Source organism: Bubalus bubalis, chromosome 13 (genome assembly GCF_019923935.1).
Source record: "Bubalus bubalis isolate 160015118507 breed Murrah chromosome 13, NDDB_SH_1, whole genome shotgun sequence".
In the NCBI taxonomy this organism is placed as follows: Eukaryota; Metazoa; Chordata; class Mammalia; order Artiodactyla; family Bovidae; genus Bubalus; species Bubalus bubalis.
The window spans coordinates 1,681,778-1,709,387 of record NC_059169.1 but is presented as its reverse complement, the minus strand read 5'-3'; the positions used below and the strand labels follow the sequence as shown (position 1 = coordinate 1,709,387).

General features: G+C 53.7%; 1 protein-coding gene across 7 annotated transcripts in view; it reads left to right on the top strand.

Moving 5' to 3' along the window:
• The first annotated feature begins 293 nt into the window (after positions 1 to 293).
• Positions 294 to 27,610, top strand: part of ARHGEF7 (Rho guanine nucleotide exchange factor 7) — a 103,981-nt gene continuing 76,664 nt past the window's right edge. For all 7 annotated transcript variants that reach the window (XM_045162528.1, XM_045162536.1, XM_045162530.1 and 4 more), the window contains exon 1: positions 294 to 605. In XM_045162528.1, coding sequence (XP_045018463.1) covers positions 441 to 605 — 165 coding nt within the window. In that variant the 5' untranslated portion in view covers positions 294 to 440. The remainder of the gene's footprint in view (positions 606 to 27,610) is intronic.

Here is a 27,610-nt window from a genome sequence, read left to right as displayed (position 1 = left end):
CGGAGGGCGCACGGCGGGGGCGCACGGCGGCGGGCCCGAACGCGGAGGCCGGCGCGGCCCGGGTTCGGTTCGGTTCGGGCCCGGGCGGCCCCGGGTCGGGGCGCGGGGCCCGCTCCGGCGCGGCGTCTTTCTTCTGCTCGCGGTGATGTCATCGGCGGCAGCGGCTGGGGGCCGGGAGGCGGCGGCGGGGGCGGCGCCGGGCGGCCGCCGCCGGTTCATGTGCATCTAATGAAAAGGCGCTTGACAGTCGGCCAGGACGCACGCGAGGGAGCGCGAGCCGGCCGGACCGCGGCGCCGCCCGAGCCAATCGCCGTCGCCGGGCTCTCCATGGGCGAGCGGGAGGAGGGGGCGGTGGGCGCAGCCGGCCGGGCCGCGGCCGCTCCGAGGTGAACGGCGCCGAGACGCGCTCGCGGCGCGGGGAGGCCGGGCGCGCCGCCGCGATGAATTCCGCCGAGCAGACCGTTACGTGGCTCATTACCTTGGGCGTGCTGGAGTCGCCCAAGAAAACCATCTCGGACCCGGAGGGCTTCCTGCAGGCGTCTCTGAAGGATGGGGTGGTCCTCTGCAGGCTGCTGGAGCGCCTGCTGCCCGGGACCATCGAGAAAGTGAGTGCCCCCCCGGCCCGGCCCGCGCACGCACCCCCGGCGGACAGGCCCGGGGCGGACGGAGGCCCGGGCGGCGGGAGGCCCCGCGCGTACGGAGGCCCCGCGCCCCACCTGGCCCCCGCCGCGGCCCGGGGTGCGCCGAGACGCGCGGGCGCGGGGTCGCCGGCGCCCGCACCTGGTGGCCGCGCGCGCGCGCGGAGGAGCCCACGCGCTTCCTTTGTGCGCGGGCCCGGGCGCGCGGGGGGCGCGCGGGCGGCGCGGGGAGTCGGCGGCGGGATACCGCCCGGGCTCGGGGCGCCATTGTGTGCGGGGCCGGCGGGGACGGGGGGCCGCGTTCGAGGGGAGCGGCCCGGGGAGGCCGGGGGTCGCGGGAGCCCCGCCCGCACGAGGAGGCGCCGCTCCGGGGCGACCTGAGCCGAAACCGGGCTGCGGCGCCCGCGGGCGTCCTCCCCGGCTTTGTTTGAACAGCTTTTGTTGCTGGTGTCGTGTGAGACTTTCGGCCTCTGGTTCGCTGACCAGTTGCATTTTTAAAAGATCGTTTATCAGTCGCGGAGAGCTGGGCTGGGAGATGGTGTGCTGACCTCCCCAGGGAAGAATTCTCCTGTCTCCAAACCCGGAGGACCGCACACGGGGTCGGGAAGCCCTGGCGTTTCAGGGCCGGCCGCAAGTCCTAGGATGCGTTTTCAGGCTCATCCCTGGTTCGGAACAGAATCCCGAGTCCCGCAGACCCGCTGCCCTTCTCCGTGACTTGCGGTTTTCTCGCGGCTGGAGTGTGAACCTTGGCCGCAGCTCTGAGTGTTCAACTTTGCTTTCCCCTGGCTCAGCTGACAAAGCAGGGCCGAGCCGATAGGGCGCTTTTAAACACGGTGAATCACCGTGTTGCAGAAACACTACAGTCTTACCCCAGTTTTTTTTCCCCCCAAATACATAATCTTAAGATCAACAGTTTCTTAAATGGTTTAAATGTAGACATGAAAGTGCACCATAACTTGGAAAAATTATTTAATTTTTTAAATAGGGTGTATTGGCCCCAACGGTACAGTTATCAGTTTGCTAACAATAAAATGTGAATTAGGTGACTTTAGAAAGTAAAGTGTTGAATCTTTTAAGTTCGTGCATGTTCTGGCACCACATTTTAAAGGTCAGAAAAGACTGTATTTGTCTGAATTGTGGACACATACTAACTAGTTTCAGGTATTTTCTTACTTGGAACGTATTTTTTTAAACTTTTTGTTTTATACTGGAATATAGCTGATTAACAATGCGGTGATAGTTTCAGCTGGACAGCAAAGGGACTCAGTCATACACACACATGTATCCTTTCTCCCCCAAACTCTCTTCCCATCCAGGCTCCCACATGGAACACATTTGTGCAAACAGAATCTGCATTTTAGAAAGGCTGTCCCCCTGTCTGTCCAGGGAGTAAAAATGTTGCTCCTCAGAGAACCTGGTGTCACAATAAAATTATGATTCAAGACAGGAATAAAGAGCAGACTAACTTCCAAGGCACTCAGAATACTTTGTTGTCATCTGGATATCAGGACCTCTGGTAATAAGAGACAGATGTTGAGAAGCATTGAAAATGCATGCTAAGTTAACCAAAACAGGCTTATATAAAAGATGGTTCCATTCCTAAGAGTAAAGCTTTAAGAGACTTCAGAGGCGGTTTGATTAAAAACATGTCATTATCAATGCATACGCTATTTGGCCTATTAACTGCATTCATATTGACTGGTGGACTTCAGGAATCACTCTCTTTTAAATTGTAGAAAGATTTTCTTAGAAAACCGTAGCCCTCCTTTTCACTTGGAAGCAACAAGGAGAGGAATGACTAACATTTAATTTGCAGAAGCCAAACGGAAACAAGCCAACATGCTCTGAAACCGTGGTCGTCTGGGAACTTCTTATAGGGCAGCCACCCTTTCATCACCGCCCCCCGCCCCGAGGCCCCGACTGGTTTGTTTAGAGGGACCCAGCCACAGTGCAAGTTCAACGTCAAAGTCGCAAATTATAGACATAGCGACCACTTCTCTGTGGTACAAAGGTAGGTTTGGGGAGTAAAATATTAGCCATTCTCTGCCCCTGGAAACCCTGGGTTTCAGAAGTTTCACGAGCATTTTCCATTTCCTGAGACAGTTATTTACTTGAACTTTCCCATGTTTGCGTGCACAGCAGAGAACTTTCCTGTTTGCCAGAAAGCACACACGCTGAGCACCCTTCACCCCAGTGTGGGAACGCCAGGCCGAGGACGTTGTTTTTCCTTAAAAAGGAACGTTTGGAAACTTCGCGGAGTATTCATATGGAATTGAAAAGCTCTTGACCCCAGCTTGCCACACGAACACATGGAAGACTGGTTAACAGAGTGTCAGCAGCCTGCAACTTAACTTTTTGCAAATTCACAAAATGTGAAAGGAGCCATCAGATGGAGGCGAGCGTGGCACAGAGTCGGGAAGAGTGCTGGGGTGCCTCGGCTTTCCCATGTGCCTTTCATTAAGAAAGCATGTCCCAGGGTGTTTCGTGCCTTCGGTAGCTCTGTTCTGTTTCAGGGCTGGCGAGAGGGTGAGGAAAGAAAGGGAAGTTCATCTCAGTTCAGGTTGTTCTGCTCACTCTGCAAAGCTTTCTGTTGAGGTTCCCTTCATGTGGCCTGCTTTTCTTTAGGTGGAAGGTCAGACGGGGCTCAGAAACTTTCCAGGAGCGGTTCAAGCGAGAGATGCAGTTTGTTACTGCCGAGGGGGTCCTCTCTGCCGAAGGGGAGAACAGTGGGTGTTCTGAGGTTTCCTCGATCTCCCTGGGTGAGCCCCTGCTGCTCTGATTCTGTCTGGTAACAGCCAGGATGTTTTTCCGCCCTGCCCACACTGTTTGCTTCCGTCATTCATTCCTCCTGTGATGAGAAACACATGGAGGCTGCAGGGTCCAGGGAGCCCTCTGGGCACCCAGCTCCTTGCTGCTGCTGCTGCTAAGTTGCTTCAGTCGTGTCCGACTCTTAGCGACCCCATGGACTGCAGCCCACCAGGCTCCTCCATCCATGGGATTCTCCAGGCAAGAGTACTGGAGTGGGGTGCCATTGCCTTCTCCGCCCAGCTCCTTAGGTAACAGTATAACCGACTCTGAACCATGTAGTCAGAGGGGCTGAAATTGAGAAGCTGTCATGCCCCAACCTCTGAAACTCCTGTACGACCAGGAGACACACTCGGATAACAGGAGTCGTGAAAGGCTGCTTTACTTACTTACTTACCTGGTTATTGGATGCCCCTCGTGGCTGGTGGGGTCTTAGTTCCCCCACCAGGAAGTGAACCCTAGCCCTGGGCGGTGACAGCGTAGAGTCCTAACCACTGCACCCCCAGGGACGTCCCCGGGCCGCTCCCATGTTGCTTGTTATTGCCGCAGATGACGTTGCTCGATTCAAACACTTAGGGACCCGGTTCCCCCCCTCTCTGCCCAGGAACACACACCGTAAGCCACCAAGTGTGGCCAGGAGACCCTCTCGCTACGCGTATCTGTGGAGTCACACACACTGCCCTGTGGCCCTGCCGGTGCCCGGGGTGTGGTGTGCATCCAGACTCGTGGGAGCTGCTGGGCTGTGTGTTAGCTTCCTGGGACTTTGCAGCAAAGACCCCTAGACCTGGCCTCACACACCAGGACTGCATGCTTTCACGCCGTGGGGACGTGGTGGGCAGGGCCATGCCCTCTGCAGGGGTTGGGGGTCTGTTCCCCCCTCCCCGAGGTCTCTGCTGGTTCCTAGCTTATGGCAGCAGAGGTCCAGTCTGCCCACCGCACCCCCTGGGGTCTCCACTGTGTCCGGACGCCCCTTTCATAAGGACTCGGGTCAGTGGATGAGGGCCGCCATCCCAGAATAACACTGACTGTTTACACTGGCAATAACCTTGTTTCCAAATAAGGTCCCATTCTGCCCTGGGGCTTGGGGCTGGAACAAATGAATTTCCGGGGTCATGACCCAACCCATAACAAGTTGCGCAGTAAGTTTGACTGAATCAGCTTATTAAGTATTTACGTGCCTGCAGGTGCAAGGTGCTATGGGAGACAAAAAAGACGGCATAACAAGTTCTTAAGGCTTTGAGTCCAGGAGAAGACATAATTCTAAAAACAAGAGCAGTGTGAGGCCGAGGGAAAAGTCAGAAAGAATGTCCGGTGTAGACAGAGAGGGGCTGGGGAATGAGGAGCTAGAAGGGACTCGCTCTGGGCTCTGCAGCCTCTACTGAGTTTTCCAAGGCGTGGGTTGGAGTATGGTGTTTATTTTCCCAAACTATGATCGGGGCTTTCCAGGTGGCTCAGCAGTAGAGAATCTGCCTGTCAATGCAGGAGATCCAGGTTCGAGCCCTGAGTGGGGAAGATCCCCTGGAGGACGAAATGGCAACCCACTCCAGTGTTCTTGCCTGGAGAATCCCATGGACAGAGGAGCCTGGCGGCCTTCAGTCCATGGGGTCGCGAAAGAGTTGGACACGATTTAGCGACTCAACAGCAACAGCAAACAGATCGGGCAGTCCTGCCTGATTTTCCGCAGGCTTGCAGAGAATCCGTGAATTCTGATGCAGCAAGGCAGGAAGAAATTGAATTTTCCTAATTGATTCCTGACTTGCTTTCTGCTCATTCTTGAGATTCTGGGTTGGGGTGGGGTAGAAGAAAAATCTAGTCCTAGTGGCCATTGGCCAGCGAGCGGTTCTGAGCATCTACCCGGAGAAGTGTGTCTTTTTTCTGGCCCCCGGAGAAGGACGTGGTCGGCGGTGTGGTGTGGTGTGGTGTGAGGGCCTTACTCCGGACCAGCTGGTTTGGAAGCCGTGCCCTGGAGCTGCCACAAACACCTGCTCGTCGCAGGTGAGGCTCTCCAAGAGAAAGGTTCCAGAACGCATGACTTCCTGTGTTTGTAAGGAGAAGACATCTTTCAAGTTTGCAGAGGGAATTACTGGCTGTATTGAGTTGCTTCTAATGAAACTGCTTGAGATTTCAGGATAGTTCCTTTTGTCGTAAGAAATATCTGCCTTTGAAGCAGAGATTTTCAGATACTACCCAGCACCCAAGAGAGAAGCCATAACTGCGCTTGCTGCTTCACTCAGAACAAAGCAGACACAACTAAATTCCATTCAACTGGGACTGCCTCCCGTCATCTCCAGAGAGGCACGCTGGAAGTGCTGGGGTGTCGATGCCGGCATTCCCGAGTGCGCGCGCGCACGCACGCACGCACGCGCAGGCACACGCGTGCGGAGTGATGGGTTTGCGGCGCTGGGGAAGGGCCGCAGGCTGGTGTTTTGTCGGGGGCGCTGTCCTCGGGGCCCTGGGGCGGGAGGGCGCGGCCTGTGTTCTCCTGGGGCCTCGTGCTATGGATGGAAGTGGCACCGCGGTGGCCTTCTTCCCGCGTTTCTCTAAGCGCAGCCCACCTTCAGATGCGCCTCCTTTCCAGAAAGCACTGAGCGCCCCGAGTGGCTGAACTGCTGTGGCTCCACATGGCCCCCGCGTCACAGGGAGGACCCTGAGGCCCTGCGGGGTGCCGAGCCCGGGCCCCCGGCTGCCAGGGGCTGGGGGCGTCCCCCGGGGGCGCCCGCGGCCCCAGGCGGGACCTTCCAGGTGGCCTTGGTGAGCCCCGGCTGCGCCCCCCGTCTGCTTCGGGGGTCACCAGACAGGGCGGGAAGGCCACCGACCTGAGCGGCCGCAGCGGACGAGAGCGCAGGGTTAGGTCAGCCGCCGTCCGCGGGCGTCCCGGGAGGGAAGGGGCGGTGTGATACCGTGCGCAGGCGCAGGTGGGTGGCCTGGGTGGATGGGAGCCGGGGGGCAACGGCGGGGAAGGGGGGCGCTAGAGCCGGTCCCGGGACAAGTCTTCTGAGAAAGGCGGCCCTGCAGAGGACGCCCCCACGGACGAGTGTTCCGCTCTCGTTCTGGCACCTGATAACCTCCGCTGGGGCTCCTGGGCCTTCGGACCCTGAGTTCACTCAGAATCCATCTAAGCTGAGATTTAAAACAATGCCGTGTGTATGTGTGTGTGTGTGTGTGTGTGTGTGTGTGAGAGAGAGAGAGAGATACGCTTACTTGGTGGGACTGTCTCTAGACGTTCGGGCTGGCTTTGCACGGGGGTCAGGAGAAGGTGGCCAAGGTCCCGCACACGGTCTGGGAGCTCACCTCTGCCCAGGGCACTGCCCGGTGGTTCCCAAGACCCACCATGCCCCTGGGGCCTATACCGTGGGGTGGTCCCAGGATGTGCTCCAGAATCGTCCATTTACTGTGTGACTTTGGACAACCTGCCCGACTTCTCTGAGCCTGACTTTCTTCCTCCTAAAAACAAGATTAGGGCTTCCCCAATGGCTCAATGGGTAAAGAATCCACCTGCAATGCAGGAGACACAGGAGACGTGGGTTCGATCCCTGGGTCGGGAAGATCCCCTGGAGAAGGAAGTGGCAACCCACTCCAGTATTCCTGCCTGGATTCCCATGGACAGAGGAGCCTGGCGGACTACAGTCCATGGGGTCGCAGAGAGTCAGACACGACTGAGCGACAGAGAGAGAGAAGATCAAGGTTAACCATTGCTGTCTGGAGGAAACGGCCTCATGGGCTGGTAGGGCTGTTCCTAGGGTGAGTGAGTGGATGTGAGGGGCCGTGTGCAGTGCTGGGTGCGGACCTGGTCCTCGTAGGTGATGCTTTTATAGATCAACAGCCGAAACTTGTGCTACATCCAGGAAAACGCTAAGCCAGGACTTGGACCTTAAGGCCACCCATGTCTGGGAGTATTTCCTTATTCTCACAACTGGACAGACTCTTGCCATCTCAGGGTGCTGGCGGCCCTTCCTTCTCACCCTCATGGATACCATTGTTTGGGGCGGTGGGACCACGGAATGTGTTCCTGGGTCCTCTGCTTAGCTGCAGATCCCCGCGCAGCTGCTGAGCGCACGCAGCTGCTGGCCCAAGGGGCCAGAGGGCTGGCTGGGCGCTCGGGTTTCGTGCGTCTAGGGTTTCGTGCATGGGAAGGGCCCAGAGCCACAGATGGGCAGTGAGGCCCGCCAACCCCCGTGTCTGGACTGGGAGGGCGTCCCGCTGTCCTGGGCGGGTGTGTCCTGGGTACGATTTCTGATGTTTCCTCTCCTCCTCAGTTCTACCAAGTTAGGGTCGGATCATTTGTTTCCTTATGTTTTTTTGTCTAACTTTAGCTCTGTATTTCTCGTTTTATGAACCAAACTGGTAGTTCTCAGTCTTGCTTTTGTGGGATACTTCTGTAATCCAGGAAGAGGGGTGGGATGTTTGTACATTTCCAACACATTTGTTCAAAATTATTTTAATCTTCATTCTAATGTCAGCACATGTAACTGATGTATTTGTTATGTTCCTACTGTGTGCATGCCAGTGTACCCATCATATACATGGAAACACACACACACACGTGTGTTCTATACTGCCCTTTCAGGCAAGTCGTAAGAGAAACCGTAGGGTCTGAAGTGTAAAGCATTTGTGAATTCTCAGTGGAAGGCATTCTCAAGACACCATGCGGCCCAGATTCATCATTTTACAGATGGGTTCGCTGAGGGCAGCACCATATGGTTGAGTAAGTTGTGCACTGTACAGCCTGGGGGCAGTCATTCACACTGTAGTCTAAATGAATGGGGTCTCCAGGACTGTGCTGGGGCAATGGGCATAGAGGTCAGCCTCCACGGAGGTCAGCTTCGTAGGGCACACAACGGATTAGAGAAGGGCCGTGGTAGGTTACGGAGCAGGCCCCCGCCCCCTCCTCGCTGTGCCCCTGCAGCCACGCCCCTCACCCCTTGTCAGGTCACACTGCAGCTCTTCCCATCAAGGGGTGGGGTGGGGCCTGTTCCTCACTTCTTGCATCTGAGCTGACCTTGACTTGTTTTGGCAACGGATGTGGCAGACAGGGGCAGGCAGCAGTTCCCAGGAGGCCTGGTGTCTTTCCATGCTCTCTCAGGGGCTGTCTGCACCCGGGCCCCAAATGCTGCAGGATGCAAGACCACAGGGCCAAGAGCTCAGCTGTGCCTGCTGAGCCGCCCGGGCCCACCCAAAGCCCTCCGACCCCCTTCATGGGCCAGTCCAGGCGAGGTCAGCGGAGCTGCCATCTCGATCAGGGGTCCCCGCGGCCGCGTGAGCCCAGGCGAGCCGAGCGCGGCCCCGCGCACAGAAGCACGGGCTCGCCTCAGCGGCCACTGAGGCTTCCTGGCTGGCTGTCCTGCAGCCTCCCGTGGCGGTGGGCGCGGTACAAGGCTTGAGAGCTCAAGTGGTGTTTAGTGCGTGACTGTAATTGCGGTTACACGGAGAGCAGCCTTTAAAAAGGAACTGATAAGGTTCCTATCTTTTCTCTAAAGGAGGTGCACATGATTCAGAACCAAAAAAAGTGCAGCATGGGAAGCCTCTCCCTGCTTACATCTAATGGTTTATTTAACACGGGAGCCCTGGTGTCCGGGTTTGCTTTGAAGTCGCAGCTCCTGGCAGAAGTCGTGTTCTGGCAGCGTGGTTTTTTTAGCAGTCAAGCAGAAATCCTTAGAACAGCCTGGTTTGGATTATCTGCAAACCCTCTGGCCTGTGGTGGCCCTTTCCCCTCCATCCTGGGTATCTGACTGCTAAGTCTCTGCCGGGCACACACTTTCCCACCGACTCCCTGAGCTTGAGATGGCTTAAGTTGTTCCTAAGAGACTTTTTTTGGGGGGACTTAAATTTTTTTTTATTACTTCAATTTAATCTAGCAAATTAATGTTCTAACTTTTGAAATATAATGTTTATGCTCAATGATGTGTTAGAGGAAAATACACTTTGAGTAACAAACGCATCTTAGTTGTTGAAAAGATCTGATTAAAACGTTTGCCACACAATTGTTTATAAGTTCACAAGAGACTTTTAACTCCAGCTGAAGTTAGTAAACTTGTTCAGGAGTCTTTTGTTAGGAATATAGACTTTCTGAAGAAAGCCTGTTTCTGTGTGTGCCTGTGTGGTCAGTCGTGCCCGACTCTGTGTGGCCCATGGCCGTAGCCCACCAGGCTCCTCCGTCTGCGGGATTTCCCGGGCAAGAATACTGCAGTGGGTAGGCATTCCCTTCTCCAAGGGATCTTCCTGATCCAGGAATGCATACCAAAAGGTTATGACTCTGTTCTTCACTCTGTGAAGAATGTTGTAGAAATTCTGACAGAAAGTTCGGCGCTGTGGAGGCCTTGTCCTGGCCCCCAGGCCGGGTTGCTGGCCTTCGGGAGGAGCCAGAGGCGTGGGAACACACGCCCCCTCAGCCTTCACTTCTCTGGTGACCGCAGGGCCGTCTCTCTGCGGTGCTGGAGAAACTGCCTTGTTCAGCGACGTGCATAACAGATTTCTCATGGAAACGTGAAGTTTTCTGGTTGTGGTTCTCCTATTTGTTAAGGCATTTTTGTTTCCTTTGAAAACAAGCCCCATAAATAGAACGGGGTTAGATTCTCAGCAGCCTCTTGGCAAAGGTTAAGCTTCCAGAGGGCAGCATGCTCTGAAGCCACGCCTCTGAGTGGGGAGAGCCTGGAGCCGAGTGGCTCCCAGACTTCATCTCTGGAAGAGGAACGGGGAGGAAAGTTCTGTTTCTCCTTCCTCTGACCTCTGACCAAGCACGTTTATGTAGACTGAACCCGAGTAACTGCCTTGTCGGCGAGCCCAGGCTGGGTCTTCAGATAACTCACAGTAACTGTTTAATTGGGTGTGAGTCTTAGGCATCCTGTTTATAAATAGTTAGAACGATGTTCTGGGAATGAGAGGGCACTCACCCAGCACAGGCTTTAAGTCTTCTGTGGGGTGGAACAGAGCTGCCATCTTAAGAAGCTAGAACAATAAAGGCAAGATAAACCCAAAGTAAGCAACAGACAGAACAGAATAATGAAGAACTCGAAGACCAACCGGTGACGTGGAAAGCAGAAAATTACCAGAGACAGCAAAACCCAAAGCTTATTCTCTAAGAAGAATCTGCAGAATTGATGACCCTCTTAGACTGATGAGGAAGAATGGGGGGAAGACCCAGAGCAGTCAGCCTAGTGGTCGGTGATGTTAACAAGGGCACCTGTGCCCGGGGAGGGGCTGAGCATAGGGGCTGGGGGGTGTTGTCAGAACCGGGGCAGCGTGGACCCGGAGGTCGGGGAGCAGAGCGTGGGGCTGAAAGAGCGGGCGCCCGCGGGATCCGAGGATGCATGAACTTGGGGTGGGTTTTCACAGCCTGATGCTCATCAACTCTAAGAAATCTTGTTAAGAGAACGTTGACCTTCAGCAATTTTTTTTCTTGATAAAGGAGACTTTAGAAAACTCTATTCCTTTCAGTGGCTTCAGGGAAACACATCTGTGTGGTTTTTCCCTCACTTCCTACATGTTTTAACAGGGGTTCAAGTCCGGCCAGTGTGTTGAGGCTGAGCAGTGGTCAGTCTGAGCCCCTCTGAGATTTACAACTTTTTTTTAAAAATAAATCTGTTTTATCTTTTTTTGAAAATCTCTTCTAAAAAATTTAACATTTATTTTTGGCTGGGCTGGGTCTTCATTGCTATGCAGGCTTTCTCTAGTTGCGGCGAGCGGGGGCCACTCTGTAGTTTTGGTGCCCAGGCTTCTCACTGCAGCGGCTTCTCTTGTTTCAGGAGTTGTGACACGTGGGCTCAGGAGGTGCGGGCCCCCGGGCTCTAGGGCGCGGGCTCAGGAGGTGCGGGCCCCCGGGCTCTAGGGCGCGGGCTCAGGAGGTGTGGCCCCCCAAGCTCTAGGGCGCGGGCTCAGGAGGTGCGGGCCCCCGGGCTCTAGGGTGCGGGCTCAGGAGGTGTGGCCCCCCAAGCTCTAGGGCGCGGGCTCAGGAGGTGCGGGCCCCCGGGCTCTAGGGCGCGGGCTCAGGAGGTGTGGCCCCCCAAGCTCTAGGGCGCGGGCTCAGGAGGTGCGGGCCCCCGGGCTCTAGGGCGCGGGCTCAGGAGGTGCGGATCCTGGGCTCTAGGGCGCGGGCTCAGGAGGTGTGGGTCCTGGGCTCTAGGGCCTGGGCTCAGGGGGTGTGGCCCCCTGAGCTTAGTTGCTCCTCGGCATGTGGGATCTTTCTCCATGTGGGATTGAACTCTTGTCTCTTGCATTGGTAGGTGGCTTCTTTACCATTGAACTGCCAGGGAAACCCCTGTCTTATAAATGAATTTACGTCAGGTGTTGAATCTCCCCGCTTTGATTCATTTTACAGTGAATGGCTTTTTAGGTAAAGATAGGGATGGTTGAGAACCTGCCACTCTAGGCCGTCTCGACGTGCTGCCGACATTTGAGAGTCCAGATCCATTGGAGGGAAGGCCTTTTAGGGATGTCAATGTACAGTTTTTAGGAAGTTCAGATTCAAGTCAAAGACTATTTGTTTTATAATTTTATGAATATATGCACATCTCTCCTGGGCCTTGCTCTCTTTCTCATGTAGAAAACACTCCCAATTCGTTACATATTATAATAAATGAAGGGAGATAAAAGTAAATCAAGTTGTATTTACTGGGAATACTGTCCCTAAACAACCGCAGTGAGTGTAAGCAATGTTTAGCTTTCGGGTGTTGTTTTTCCCACTCAAGGGCTGCCCTGATAGCTCACTTGATAAAGAATCTGCCTACAATGCAGAAGACCCTGGTTTGATTCCTGGGTCGGGAAGATCTGCTGGAGAAGGGATAGGTTACCCACTCTACTATTCTTGGGCTTCCTTTGTGGCTCAGCTGGTAAAGAATCCACCTGCAATGCAGGAGACTGGGATTCAATCCCTGCGTTGGGAAGATTTCCTGGAGAAGGGAATAGCTACCCATTCCAGTATTCTTGGGCTTCCTTTGTGGCTCAGCTGATAAAGAATCCACCTATAATGCAGGAGACTAGGGTTCGATCCCTGCATTGGGAAGATCCCCTGGAGAAGGGAATGGCTACCCACTCCAGTATTCTTGCTTAGAGAATCCCATGGACTAGTCCATGGGGTCACAAAGAGTTGGACACAGCTGGGCGACTTTCACTTCACTTCACTTTCCCGTTTTAAAGCAATAAACCCACACTCGCCCGTCTGTGTCCTTGTGTGGGGGATGGGGGCTCATCAGTTGTTTTTCCTCCTTAGTCTTTTTCCTTTGAGAGGATGAAGTGGCTTAGCGGTAAAGAATCCACCTGCCTGTGCAGGAGACTCAGGAGATGTGGGTTTGATCCCTGGGTCAGGAAGATCCCCTGGAGGAGGAGATGGCAACTCACTCCGGTATTCTCGCCTGGAGAATCCCAGGGACGGGGGAGCCTGGTGGGCTGCCGTCCGTGGGCCGCACAGAGTCGGACACGACTGAGTGTGCATGCACGTGGTGGGGATGGTATCGCTGATAAGGACGTAGGAGGAAGACGTCTCTTCCCTCTCTGCCCACCTCTCACTTCCACTGAGGAGCCTATGCCTCGAAATTCCTGGCTTGGGATGGTTTCCTTTTCCTTTCTTAGAGCTGGAAGCATAGCTGCCCAACAATGAATTTTTGTATAAAAATGTTTACAGTTTTACATCAAAGTTATGAGTGAAGCTACTGACATCGCAGTTGGCAGTACCTGTGTTTCAGTGGTGGTTCCTCTCTTTGCACCTTTGGCATAGGTGGTTACATGGTTCTTACACGCGAGTGTGCCCAGAACCTCCTGGATGGCTTGTGAAGATACAGACTGCTGGGCTCCACCCAGAGTTTCTGATTTCACAGTCCAGGTTGCGGAGGGTGGGCATTTCTCAAGGGTGCACAGGACATGCTGATGCTGCTGGTCCAGGGGACACATTTCGGGACCACTCACGGCCCCCGAGCTCATCAGCTCACCGGTGCTGTAACCTGGGGCCAGCCCGATGACACGCACGGTGCTGCAAGGACAAGGAACGGAGGTGCGAGCCCTGGCGGCTGCCCCACGGGGAGCGTGGGCTGCTCGCTGGCCTGGTGTGCCCCACAGGGGAGCGTGGGCTGCTCGCTGACCTGGTGTGCCCCACAGGGGAGCGTGGGTTGCTCACTGGCCTGGTGTGCCCCACAGGGGAGCGTGGGCTGCTCGCTGACCTGGCGGCTGCCCCACAGGGGAGCGTGGGCTGCTTGCTGGCCTGGTGTGCCCCCCCACCTCTGCACTTGGGAAACGTCCTCACCTAGAGCTTCTTAGTTCAGGACAGAGCGGACCCCAGGCTGCTTCACGGTGGCTTTTGGAGCCTTGAAACGTGGAGGTAGAGCGCTTGGAAAGAAATCCTGCCTTGGATTGGAAGGGGCACTTGGAATTTATCTGCAAAATGGGATTCCTCACCTGTCTGTTTACTTCTAGAAATTCTTGTATAAAACAGAAGAGAAACACAGCCTCCATTAAGAGACCAAGCTCAGGAGGCTTGCTTGTGATTTGATGACTGTTTTATTTAAGTCAGGGCACTTAAGGCAGGATCCTTGAAATATTCATATTAGCGTTAGAAGGGCCTGTAGCTCAATAAGAGGATGAGTCACTAAAAGCTACCAAAGGATATGGAGACACTTGTAGGTAAGGGCTCTGTCTAAAACTGAGGCTTTTAAGGGGAGAGGTAGATCAGCCGAGGTGTGGACTTGGGGCTGGGCGGCGTCCAGGCCCAGGTGAAAACACTCTTCGTGTAGGGGTCTGCAGGGCCGTGGCCCCTCCTGCTGCCTCCCACGGAGGGTGGGCCTGGGTCCTTAGGCTGGGGACCCCTTCTCTCTGCAGGTCTGTAGGGGTCTGTGGCTTGTGCTGGCTTTCCACCACTACTGAGGAGTCTGTGCTTTTCAGTTCAGTAGCCAATTAAGAGGGCTTCCCTGGTGGCTCAGTGGTAAAGAATCTACTTGCCAATGCAGGAGATGTGAATTTGACCTCTGGGTCGGGAGGATCCCCCGGACAAGGAAATGTTCCAGTGTTCTTGCCTGGAAAATCCCATGGACAGAGGAGCCCGTTAGGCTCAGTCCATGGGGTTACAAAAAAGTCCCAACACAGCTTAGTGACTGCACAACAAAGGCCATTTAAAGTGCACTTTGTCACTGAATACCGAAGAAAACAATTAATTTCTGGCAACCCTGCCACCCAAGTGCGGTCAGAGCACACTGCTTTTCTAGATGATACTGTACTGCCAAGGTGACCTTCAGGGGCCATCTCCTTCAGGTGAAGGGGGCTGGAATCGCCTCACGGGCAGGAGGTGAGGCCTGAGGGAGCCAGCCAGCTGGTTATGGGCCCTGCCTGGAGTCAGCGATCATCCTGAGTGACAGGGAGCCGGCCCTGAAGCCAGAGGCTGGTGCTTGGCGGTGCCCGGCTGACTGAGGCCTGGTGCCCACGGAGGGGAGCGGAGCCCGGACCCCGTGCTGGCTGCCCTCAGAGCGCTGGGTTGCTGGCGGCCGGCCTTAGGCGGGGCCTTCGGTAACAGGATGCATCCGTCAGCCTTGACAGAAAGGGCTTACGGGTTTATGCTAAAACCCAGAGCGTCTCTTACGTCTGTGTCGTTTAGTCTATGGATATTATATTTCCGTGTGTGTGTGTTTTTAAGCACGGTTCCTGTGTCAAATATTCAGTTCTCGTGTTACACCAGCTGCCTTCCTTTTTGGTTCTAGCTGCTGTCAGCATCACTCACCTTCATTTTTGGAAGCTCGACCCAAGTGGTTCTGGTACCAATTCGAGTCACAGGCTCTGGTCCTTAGTGCCAGTGAAATTGCTCAGCCGTGTCCAACTCTTTGTAACCCCATGGACAGCAGCCTACCAGGCTCCTCCATCCATGGAATTTTCCAGGCAAGAGTACTGGAGTGGGTTGCCATTTCCTTCTCCAGGGGATCTTCCTGACCCGGGGATCACACCCAGGTCTCCCACATTGCAGGCAGGCGCTTTACCGTCTGAGCTACCAGGGAAGCCCTAAATAATGAGTAAACTATAGAGCCAGTGAAGTTGGAAACCATCAATTCACCTACCAGATAACATGCTCAGTGCCTCTGTCACTGTGTGCCAGGTGTTGAGACCCAGCACTCATCACACAGACTCTACGTGTGGAATGTGTGTTCCACGTGCAAGGAGGCTCTCTGGGCACACACGTAGATCGCATTGCATGTTTGTGCTGGAGCTATGGAGACATCGTGGGCAGGGGGTGCCAGCAGTTATGGTGATGCTGCAGTTTTGCATCTGGTCGGTAGGGAGGTGTACCAGGAAGTGATGTTTAAACAAAGACAATGTATATGAGCAAAGGCGAGACCTGGATGTCAGGGAGAAGGGAGTTTCAGGCAATGGGAAGAGCCTCTGTGAAGGCCCTGAGGTGGGAGCCTGGCTGGCAAATTCCGGGAACAGCAGAGTTCACTGTGGGTTGGGGGAGAGTAGTGGCTGGCTGGTGAGGTCAGGGAGGGCATGGAAGAGCTGCCTGTGCAGGCCTGCTCAGCCATCTTAAGGTCATTGACTTAAAAACTCAGTAGACTTTATTTTCAGTCTTCAGTTCAGTTCAGTCGCTCAGTCGTGTCTGACTCTTTGCGACCCCATGAATCACAGCACACCAGGCCTCCCTGTCCATCACCAACTCCCGGAGTTCACTCAGACTCACGTTCATCGAGTCAGTGATGCCATCCAGCCATCTCATCCTCTGTCGTCCCCTTCTCCTTCTGCCCCCACTCCCTCCTAGCATCAGAGTCTTTTTCAATGCGTCAACTCTTCACATGAGGTGGCCAAAGTACTGGAGCTTCAGCTTCAGCATCATTCCCTCCAAAGAAATCCCAGGGCTGATCTCCTTCACAATGGACTGGTTGGATCTCCTTGCAGTCCAAGGGACTCTCAAGAGTCTTCTCCAACACCACAGTTGAAAAGCATCAATTCTTCGGCGCTCAGCCTTCTTCACAGTCCAACTCTCACATCCATACATGACCACTGGAAAAACCACAGCCTTGACTAGATGGACCTTTGTTGGCAAAGTAATGTCTCTGCTTTTGAATATGCTATCTAGGTTGGTCATAACTTTCCTTCCAAGGAGTAAGTGTCTTTTAATTTCATGGCTGCAGTCACCATCTGCAGTGATTTTGGAGCCCCCCAAAATAAAGTCTGACACTGTTTCCACTGTTTCCCCATCTATTTCCCATGAAGTGATGGGACCGGATGCCATGATCTTTGTTTTCTGAATGTTGAGCTTTAAGCCAGCTTTTTCACTCTCCACTTTCACTTTCATCAAGAGGCTCTTTAGTTCCTCTTCACTTTCTGCCATAAGGGTGGTGTCATCTGCATATCTGAGGTTATTGGTATTTCTCCCGGGAATCTTGATTCCAGCTTGTGTTTGCAGTCTTATGTTTACAGAAAAACTGAACAGAGAGCATAGAAGATTCCATCCAGCCCTCCGCACTCTCCCCTGCTGTTAACGTCTTGCATCAGCATGTGTCAGCTGTTGCAGTGGATGACGCGGTGCTGATACACTGAGTAAAGTCCATAGTGGACATGAGGCTTCGCCCCGCTGTGCACTTGTGTGCCTGGATGCCACACGTGTCCATCATCGCTGTCACACGGGATGGTTCACGGTCCTAAGACTTCTCTGCGCTCTGCCTGTCCATCCCATGCCCTCCCCTCGTCCCTGGCAGTTTTGCCTCTTCCGGGATGTCATCGCGTAGGGTCACATGGTGTGTAGCGTTTTCAGATTGGCTTCCTTCACTCGGTCATGTGCATTGAGGTCTCTGATGTGCCTTCCTGTGGCTTGACTGCTCATTTCTTTTTATGACTGAGTGATCTCCCATTGTTTGCCTGGACCACAGTCTGTTTACTCACTCACCTACGGAAGAGCATCTTGATTACGTCCAGCTTTTGGCAGTTATGGATAAAGCTGCTATAAACATTCATATTCAGGTCTTTGCATGGACATGTTTCCAACTCATGGGTAAAGCGAATTTACCCGAGGAGCAAGACTGCTGGACTTTGGGTGGGAGCATGTTCAGTTTTGTAAGGAGCCGTCTTCCGTGGTGTCTGGCTCGCGTTCCTGCCGGGTGGGGATGGGGCTGCTGCCGCCCCAGGCTGGTGAGGACCTCACGGGTGTGCAGAGGCGTCTCACTGCAGTGTTGAGCTGCACTTCCCTGATGACAGCTGACGTGGGGCACCTTTTCATCAGTCTGTTGCGTTGCCATCTGTAGGGAAAGAGCAAATTAGCCAAGATGGTGGCGGTCAGGCTCTGTCTCCCCACGTCCTCACACTCTGGCCCCATGTTTCGTAAATACGTGGTTATATAACAGCCAAGATCGTTTATAGCACGGTGTGTGCCCAACGACCTGTAAGCACCACCTGAAAAGCTCCTGCAGTTGAGGCCAAGTCAGGACAGAATCGCGTTGAGCTGAGTTGTAGTTGTTGCTACTGCTGTGTCAGCCATTAGAGAGGAGACGACGTCTGCCTTGCTGCCAGTAAAGTGTGTGTGCGGTTCCTACGGCTCCTGGTGTCTTCTTCCAGCTCTGCCTTCCCTGTCCTGGGTTCAGCGAACAGCGATATACAGCGAGACACCGTCTTGTGCCCACTTTGGTGAGGAGACTGGTCACGTCTTTTGCCCATTTTTTCACTGGGTCGTCTGTTTTCTTGTTGTTGAGTTTTAGTACTTCTTTGTATGTTTTGCGTACAAGCCCTTGACTGGACATGTGTTTTGCAAATGAGCTCTTCCTCCCGGTCCGTGTCTAATCTTTTCCTTCTCTGAAAGTACTCTGGCTTTTACCCTTGAATGAATAGAGAGCTGCTGAGCGTTTTGAGCCGAGGGGTGAGGTGACCGGCAAATCGTACACGTACGGGACGTACTCCAACTCAAGTGGCATGGAGGATCCAGAACTCTGGAGTCTGCGTCGGCAGCCTCGTCTTTAGCTAGCAAGGTCTGTGGCCGTTTGAAAACGTGTCTCCCGGCTACACGTCTGACAGCTACGACCCTACATGACTCAGCCGGTGCAGATACTCCAGCCTCTTGGCCCTACATGACTCAGCCGGTGCAGATACTCCAGCCTCTTGGCCCTACATGACTCAGCCGGTGCAGATACTCCAGCCTCTTGACCCTACATGACTCAGCCGGTGCTCTGCAGATACTCCAGCCTCTTGGCGATAACCATCTTTTATCACCTTTTTATCACTCGCCGTTAATATGAAGTCTCAGCTGGCTTCTTCCACGCGAGAGGCTTTTACAGCAGGAGCGTTCCGGCTGTGGCCGCCCCGCCCCTGGCCTGCCCTCTGGGGAGGGGCTCAGCTGCTATTTATGGAGAGGCGCACTTGCCAGCGGGTGTCTTCAGCTGTTTCCTATCCCTGTATTTAGGTTTCTTCCCTGGGTGAAGGCTCTGTTTGGCTTCTCAGCCTCTCTGCAAAGTCAGCCAGCACCCTCTGCATGCCTTCAAACCTCCCCCGTGCTAACCTGTGGGTGAAAACAAAGCTTCTCCAAGGTGGTCTCCAGAGTGTCCCGTCTGCTGCCCAGAGGCTTCAGCGCAGCTTCTCAGGCTGTTTAAAAGTGATAGACGGGGTCTCAAGCCGGGAGGGCTGGTTGAGCAGGAGGCTCGTGCTCCTCCGAAGCCCCACTGCTGCCCCTGTTTCACTGTGTGGGGAGAGGCTGGAGGGGGCACAGCAGTAAACCAGGGCCACGGCAGGCGGCCCGGACCCCTCCCGGACACCTGAGGATGGGGGGTGGACAGTGCAGTGGCTGCGGACATGGGACACCTTAACCTGAGGCCTCTCAGTCGAAGGAAGGAGGCTGGGTTGTCCATGAGGCAAAGAGCAGACCTGTGAGACCTGCCGCCCCCAGCGCCCCATTCAGGCAGCAGGCAGCTCTGCTCCTGGGGGCCGGCTCCTGCCCGGGGACTCTGTAGCTGCTGCTGCTGCTAAGTCGCTTCAGTCCTGTCCGACTCTGTGTGACCCCATAGACGACAGCCCGCTAGGCTCCCTCATCCCTGGGATTCTCCAGGCAAGAACACTGGAGTGGGGTGCCATTTCCTTCTCCAATGCATGAAAGTGAATAGTGAAAGGGAAGTCATTCAGTCGTGTCCAACTCCTAGCGACCCCATGGACTGCAGCCCACCAGGCTCCTCCATCCATGGGATTTTCCAGGCAAGAGCCCTGGGGTGGGGTGCCAGTCCCTTCTCCGGGGACTCTGTAGGGAGAGACCAAATTAGGCAAGATGGTGGTGGTCAGGCCCTCTCGCCCCACGTGTTGTAAATACGTGGTTATGTAGCAGGCGGGATCCCTTACAGCACTGCGCGTGCATGTCACAATGTACCTGCTTGGCCACGGGCCACGTGTGTTCTGTAGGCACATGTAAGCTCCACGTGAAGCTTACATGTGCCTACAGGCCCTTGGGGCTGCATTATGGTCCACGCTGTGGCCCGTGTCACGGCCCTGTTGCGGCTGTGTCTACTGGGTCAACTACAGGAGAATACAGCGTGTCTGCTGCTACGGCTGCGGTGCCAGTCAGGGGAGAATGAGCCTGTCTGCAGTTCCTGCGGCTCCTCTGGTTTTCTTCCAGCTTCCCCGCTCGCACCTCACCTACCTTGGTTCAGTGAACAGTGAGATGGACTCTCAGCCCCAGCTGCTGCATGGACACTGCAGAGGTACACAGCACTTTCCCCTCCGGGACCACAGCCTCTGCACGGGCTCTTCCACCCGTGGGCACAGGCATGGGCGTGGCCAGCCGTCCTGAAGTGCGTGCGGTGGAAGAGGAAACCAACAGGAAGGACCAGAAACAGTGCAGAGACAGAGCCGAAGAAAGTCGGCAGTGGCTCTGGGTTCAGTTCAGCTCAGTTCAGTCGCTCAGTCGTCTCCGACTCTTTGTGACCCCATGGACTGCAGCACACCAGGCCTCCCTGTCCATCACCAGCTCCTGGAGTTTACTCAAACTCATGTCCATTGAGTTGGTTATACCGTCCAACCATCTCATCCTCTGTCGTCCCCTTCTCTCGCCTTCAACCTTTCCCAGCATCAGGGTCTTTGCCAATGAGTCGGTTCTTCGCATCAGGTGGCCAAAGTACTGGAGTTTCAGCTTCAGCATCAGTCCTTCCAATGAATTTTCAGGACTGATTTCCTTTAGGATGGTCTGGTTGGATCTCCTTGCTGTCTGAGGGACTCTCAAGAGTCTTCTCCAACACCACAGTTCAAAAGCATCAGTTCTTCAGTGCTCAGCTTTCTTTATGGTCCAAAATGCCTGTTTCCATTGGGTTGTAAGCAGGGGAGTGAGAGGGGAAGAAAAAGGAAGCTAATCCATGTGAACGGGTGAGACTTCAGAGTTAAGACAAACGTCTGAGTACAAGGCCTAGTTTAAGTTGTCTTGTGAGCTTGGTGTGCCCAGTCATGTCCGACTCTTTGTGACCCTGTGGACTATAACCCACCAGGCTCCTCTGTCCATGGGAGTTCCCAGGCAAGACTACTGGAGCCGCTTGCCATTTCCTTCTCCGGAGGATCTTTTTTTTTCCAGGGGATCTTCCTGATCTAGCAGGGATTGAACCCACGTCTCTTGCGTCGCAGGCGACTTCTTTACCACTGCGCCACCTGGGAAGCCCTTGTGAACTTGGGCTCCTGTTTCCCTGTGTCGGGAAGGAATGAGGCAGTACAGTGGCCGGGCTGCGCACCTCTGCCACGCTGTGTGTGGGTCACGGCCACACGGGGCAGGTGGCGTGCTGGTTTTCAGGTTGCTCTCGTTTGGCTGTAACTGTACACCTGCCTGTCGATCTGACGTTCCTGCGAGGGTCAAATCCAACTGTGGTGGAGGAGTTTAGCCCGGGTTATCTGGGGAATGTCTGTGCTCACATTGTAAAAAATCCATTTTTGGCATTGGTATGCATTTGAGATGGTCGCCACCATCTCTCAGGGACTTGAAATGTGCTTTTGGAGTCTGTGGGAAGCGAGCCTCAGGGGACACCCGAGCTAACTGAGGCTGTGCAGTCTGGCCGGTCCCCACCCGGCACCCCTCATGTCTGGGAAGGCTGCACTTGGCGCATTTGCATTTCTGGCTGCCCATCAGGCTCAGCCAGCTCCTCAGATGACCGTAGCATCCACCCGGGAGTAGGGCTTGTGTTGAAGAAGGGAAGCAGAGGAAACCGTGCTTTATCAAAGGCTCCGATGGCTCCCCTAAACGACCTGCGACCCCAGGCTGTGTGCCCTGGGAGCTGTTTACTCTCTGGAACTCGCTGCCAGTTCCCAGGCGCTGCAGCGGCCTCACTGTCCCCCGTGGGACTGGAGGAAGGGCCCTGTGGCCTTCTGCTGGGCTCTGCTGACCTGTTTTCTCTCCCCTCAGCCTCTCTGGGTGCAGAATGAGCATGGCCCCTGAGCAGGAGACAGCCACACTCCAGTCAGAGTGAAGCAATGGCTACTGGGTCGTTACAAGTTAGACGAGCCCCTCAGTGCCCATTTGACTTCTGGGTGGGGAATTTAGGGTTTTAAGCGTGGCCTTGTGTTTTGGCAGGGCAGGTCGAGATCTGCTTTATAAGGACCCCAGCGCAGACAGCTGGGCTCTCTGTGGGCTGTTTTTTAATTGGAGGGCTACTTTATTTGTGGAGGACACGAGAGTGGAGTGTTCTTCTTTTAAAAAATATGTTTATTTAATAATACTTGCGTGTGGGACAGAATTGAAAGGGTGCAGAGAGGCACAGCGTGACAAGCAGGCCCCCACGCCTCGGTCCTGTGGGCCCCCGCTCCCCTCCCGGGAGGCAGCCCCTGTTACCTCCGTGTGCCTCCACCACAGGCCATGCGTTTCTGAACACCCACACACGTTCCTCCTGCTTTTTCCTTTGAACGCAGAGGCAGCATGTGCCCCCAGGAGGACATGTCCTGTAACCAGGAGGCTGTGGCGTCAGGATCAAAGCCGCCTCTTTCTGAAAGCAGTGCGGTGGGCTGGCGCACTGGCCTGTGGCAGGTCTGTGGCTGACTCAGTCCTCTCCCTGAGTGGTTCTCGTCTTCTGCTGTGACACCGTGTTCTGTTTTTCACTGAACCACCAGGAGGCTCACTGGGGCTAGGGGCCCAGCGAAAAACAGATGACGCTAAACAGATGGTTGAAGAGTGTTTAACGAAGAGACTATTTACAAAGTGGGGGCGGGGGAAGGCCGTGGAGGCACCCCAGGAAGCCACCCCTCCTGGGGACCCAGGTCCCAGGCAGTGGGGAAGACTGTGGAGGCGCCCCAGGAAGCCACCCTTCCTGGGGACCGGGGTCCCAGGCAGTGGGGAAGGCCGTGGAGCGCCCCAGGAAGCCACCCCTCCTGGGGACCCGGGTCCCAGGCAGTGGGGAAGACTGTGGAGGCGCCCCAGGAAGCCACCCTTCCTGGGGACCGGGGTCCCAGGCAGTGGGGAAGGCCGTGGAGCGCCCCAGGAAGCCACCGCTCCTGGGGACCGGTTCCAGGCAGCGGGGAAGGCCGTGGAGGCACCCCAGGAAGCCACCGCTCCTGGGGACCGGGGGCCCAGGCAGCGGGGAAGGCCGTGGAGGTGCCCCAGGAAGCCACCGCTCCTGGGGACCGGGGTCCCAGGCAGCGGGGTGTCTCCCAGCTGTTAGTTTCCTGTACCCTCCATCTTAGCTGGAACCCATGCAATTCCTTGCTGGTAGGACGGCCTGTTCTTCCTGGTGGCGGTTTTGGAAACTAAGACTCTGGATGCCTTTAGAGTTCGAGAGGAGGCGCTGAGGGCGCCTTTATCCTGACTGCGAGTGGAACTGGCTGTGCTGGCTGTGGGGTGGGTGGTAGAAGAAGTTGGGGAGGCGGGAGCCCAGCAGCTGGTGCTGAGGTCTGACCTCTGACCTCAGTGCTGCCTTGGGATTTAGTTTGTAGCAGATTCTCAGAACATCACACACGCCCCTTATCAGACAGGGACTACAAAAGCAGTGTTTCAAAGGGAAATCACAATGCTTTTGGGACTGTACTCTTGCCTGGAAAGTCCCATGGACGGAGGAGCCTGGTGGGCTGCAGTCCATGGGGTCGCTAAGAGTCGGACACGACTGAGCGACTTCACTTTCACTTTTCACTTTCATGCATTGGAGAAGGAAATAGCAACCCACTCCAGTGTTCTTGCCTGGAGAATCCCAGGGATGGGGGAGCCTGGTGGGCTGCCGTCTGTGGGGTCGCACAGAGTCAGACACGACTGAAGCGACTTAGCAACAGCAGCAGCATGCCTCTGCCAGATTACAGCTTGTGGCGGAAAAGCCTGGAGTTTGTCGTGCTGGGAGGTTCGGGAGAGGACTGCTGGACAACGCACAGGGCAGCTGTTGGAGTGCCTCTCTGGACGCCTGGGGAGACGCACTCAGGGGAGCCTGCCTTCGGGTGGCTGCAAATGAAGCTGCTGGGAACATCCTCGAATGTGGCTTTTGGAGGGCGTGTTTCCATCCCGCTTGGGTAAATGCCTTGGGGAGGAACTGCTGGGGCTCAGGCACGTCTGACTCTTGAGAGACTGCAGTTCCCAGAGCGCCCCACCGTCAGGCGTGGGGTTCCGACTGCTCCCCATCTTCAGTGTGTGAGACTGCCAGCCTTTTCCATCTCGCCAGTCTGCCGGGTGGAGAGTGTTATCTGTGGTTTTAATTGCATTTCGCCCATGACTAAGGACGTGCCACACTTTTTCATGTGCTCACCATTCATACGCTTCTTCAGCAAAATATGGGTGGGTGGTGGTTTTTAAGTATTGCCTTTTGTATCATCATGGAGAAGGAAATGGCAACCCGCTCCAGTATTCTTGCCTGGAGAATTCCATGGACAGAGGAGCCTGTGGGCGAGAGTCCATGGGGTTACAAAGAGTCAGACACGACTTGACGACTAAAGCACCACCGTCACATTTCCAGTTCTAGGTCCTCAGCTTGCACCTGTGCTCGACTCTGAGGAGCCGGGAAGCTGCCCGTGCACGAGGAGACCCTGGCGCTGCCCAGCTAGCCCTTCCCCTTTCACGGCGGCCCTCTCCCACTTCACCCTTGTTGCGCCCCCAAGGTGCACGCTGCCGGGAGGAGGGCTTCGGGCTGGGTCACAGAGAGCCCTGGTGCTGGGAGGGGTGTGACTCTGATGACCGTGGGCTACAGCTCAGGGTTGTACTTCTTAAGCTTTCACAGAAATTGAAGGAGACCCCAATCAAGCTGTTAGCTGATGAGGTAAAGTTTTTATTTATGACTGATTGTATCAGGACTTTGGCTATGTAACTCAGAAGGTTTCAGAGAATCAAGTTACATCCTAACAAAACTCCATCCATTTCCATGCACTTAATTTATGAACAAGGTTTCTCAGTGTCTGCATAAGAAACCCCAATAGAATAGAACTGGTGCTGGTTCATATCTCTTTCCAGCAGTAAGTGATCATCCATGGTAAATGAACCCATTAAAAAAAACCTTCTTCCTAAGAAAACACTATTTCAATGACGGCATTGTGTAATGTGGTCACCATAGGGTGGCTGTTCTAAAGAGTGCACATGTCCACTGCTCACACACACGCAGACTGTGTACTGGACAGTACAGTGTAACACAGGACAGAAAACCTCCAAAACAGGGTTAACTGAAGACTAAACATTTAAAACACATTGCCTTAAGAGATACATTTTCAAACAATAATTCACATTTTGTAATTAATAATTTTTATGAAAAATATGTTTACATCATTTGTGAACTCAGAGAATTCGTAACAGATCCTTATGGATTAATAGTTTTAAATGTTGAGGCAATTCTCATTATTTGTGGTAACTGCATTCTACAAGGGCACCGTGACCACTGAATTAGCAACAACTGAACCACTGTTCCTGGAGAAATACAGGGTTAGTTTCCTTTGAGACTATGGTCATGACATTTGGTCAACTAATCAATACCTAATCTTGTTTTGGGTATGTTTCTGTTTAAAGATGGCTTATTTAAGATATACATGTATATTTACAAATAATTACATGCCATGTATCTTCATAAGAAAACACTATTTCAATGATAGTATTATCTAATGTCACCATAGGGTGACTGCTCTAAAAAGTACACATGTCCACTGCTCACACACACACACATGCATACTGGACAGTACAGTGTAACACAAGGAAGAAAACCTCCAAAACAGTGTTAACTGAAGGTTAAACATTTACAAATGTACAGAAACCACCTCACTGTTGATGGAGCTGTGAGACATGTGGCAGGGCAGTGCACGATGTAGTTAAGCCCCTCAATGCTGGCTTGCCCCTTGGAAACTTGTCCCTTGTGGCTCAGCTGATAAAGAATCCGCCTGCAATGTGGGAGACCTGGGTTCGATCCCTGGGTTGGGAATATCCCCTGGAGAAAGGAATGGCTATCCACTCCAGTATTCTGGCCTAGAGAATTCCATGGACCATGGGGTTGCAAAGAGTCAGACACAATTTCTTTTTACTTCACTGGAAACTCAGGAAAAGTGGTGAAGCTCCCTGGGCAGGAGAGGAAGACATCAAGGAGGGTGGCCTGGCAGCCCTGCCCCAGGAGTTTGGCTTTCACAGCTTGCTGATGGTGTCAACAACTTTCCCTCCCAATCAGACTTGAAATAATTGCTTCAGCTCTGTCTGCTTGGCTTTTTGCCTCATATCTTTACGTGTTTTGGTATAAGAGATGAATGCAGTTGAGGCAAGGTGCTTAAATGTGAGGTGGCGTTTGGGCACAGGGTCCCCATTTTCCATGTCATTGAAAATTTCTTCCAAGGCTGAAGGCCATTCCGCCACCTTGGCTGCTGTAAGAGGGACGATTCTCACAGTCTCAGGCTGACTTGCACTACCGTCCTCATCATCACTGACTTCAAAACCTTATTCTGCCATCTCATCTGAGTCTTGGTTGATGGGTTCTGCTGTTGTCTCTTCCCAAATTTCCTCCGTCGCCTTCCTTCATGTTATGGAAACCCTCTCCACTCATTTGTTGTGCAATATGCATTATGTTTTTGACACTATTCTTCATATTTTCTGTGACATCTTCAAAACCTTAAAAAATTTTCAGTCTGGCCAAATGTTTCCCCAGCAATTGCTGATGGTAGCCTGTTTGACACTGTCCCAGGCTGTGCTGATATGCAATAATGTTGCATATGGTGACTGACTTCCAAGTACTCCAGTATGGTGGTCTTCTTGTTGGTGCTGAGAGCCTCGAAAGCCTTGCTTAAAGCTCCCTGGCATAATGTGCCTTGAAAGCTTTTATCATGCCCTGATTGAGGGCTTGGAGGAGAGATGCCATGTTTGGGGGCATGAGGACAACTTCTGTGTCAGGGTGGGCATTTTTGAGCTCTTAACAGCAATGAACTGGGGCATTATCCAAGATTAATAAAACCGTGAAGGCAAGGTTCTTGCCATGGAGATAGTGTTCAGCTTTTGGGAAGCAGTTGTGGAACCTTCCCAGAAATATTTCAGATGCCATCCATGCTTTTTTGTTTTATCTCCAATGGACTGGCATATGGTTCAAGGTTTTCCCTCTGAATGCTCGTGGGCTTTGTGCTCTGTGTACCATGAGGGGTTTTCTCTTAACGTCACCCTTGGCGACTGCACATAATAGCAAGGTTACCCATTCTTTGAATGATTTAAAGCCAGGAGCTTTGGAGGCCATTTGCATTTCACAGGCTCACTTGCCAGCATGCTTGTAAAATAAGACAGTTTCATCAGCACTGAAAACCTGCTCTTCTGTATAACCTTTTTAATATGTAACACTTAGCAGGTATTTTCTAAACTTTTCTGCTGCCTCCTGATCTGTAGAACCTGGCTTGCCTGCAAGTCTAACATTTTTCATGTGGTATCACCTTTTGAATTGTGCAAGCCAACCTTCACTAGTTGAGAAGGGTTTAACATTGTCTTGGCCCTGGGTAAGATGAGTGTACATTTCTTTGGTTTTCAGCCTCACAACAATGCTGTCTACTATGCTCTTTTTATTGCTTGTCATCTCACGAATCCACAAATTTAGTTGCTATTCCATCTTTCCCACAGCTACATCATGCACTATAAAGGTTACTTTGGCACTTTCCAGAGTGGGTTCATGTAATCTCCGAATATCTTCTTCCTTTTTCTAGATGTACCATATTGTTGACTCATTACTGTTGAATTCGGGGCCTGTAGCACTATAATTCAGGCCTGAATGAAGTTTATCTATCACATGTATTTTCTCTGTAAGGCACATCACAACCTTCTTGTGCTTAGTAACACTGGACAGTGCTTT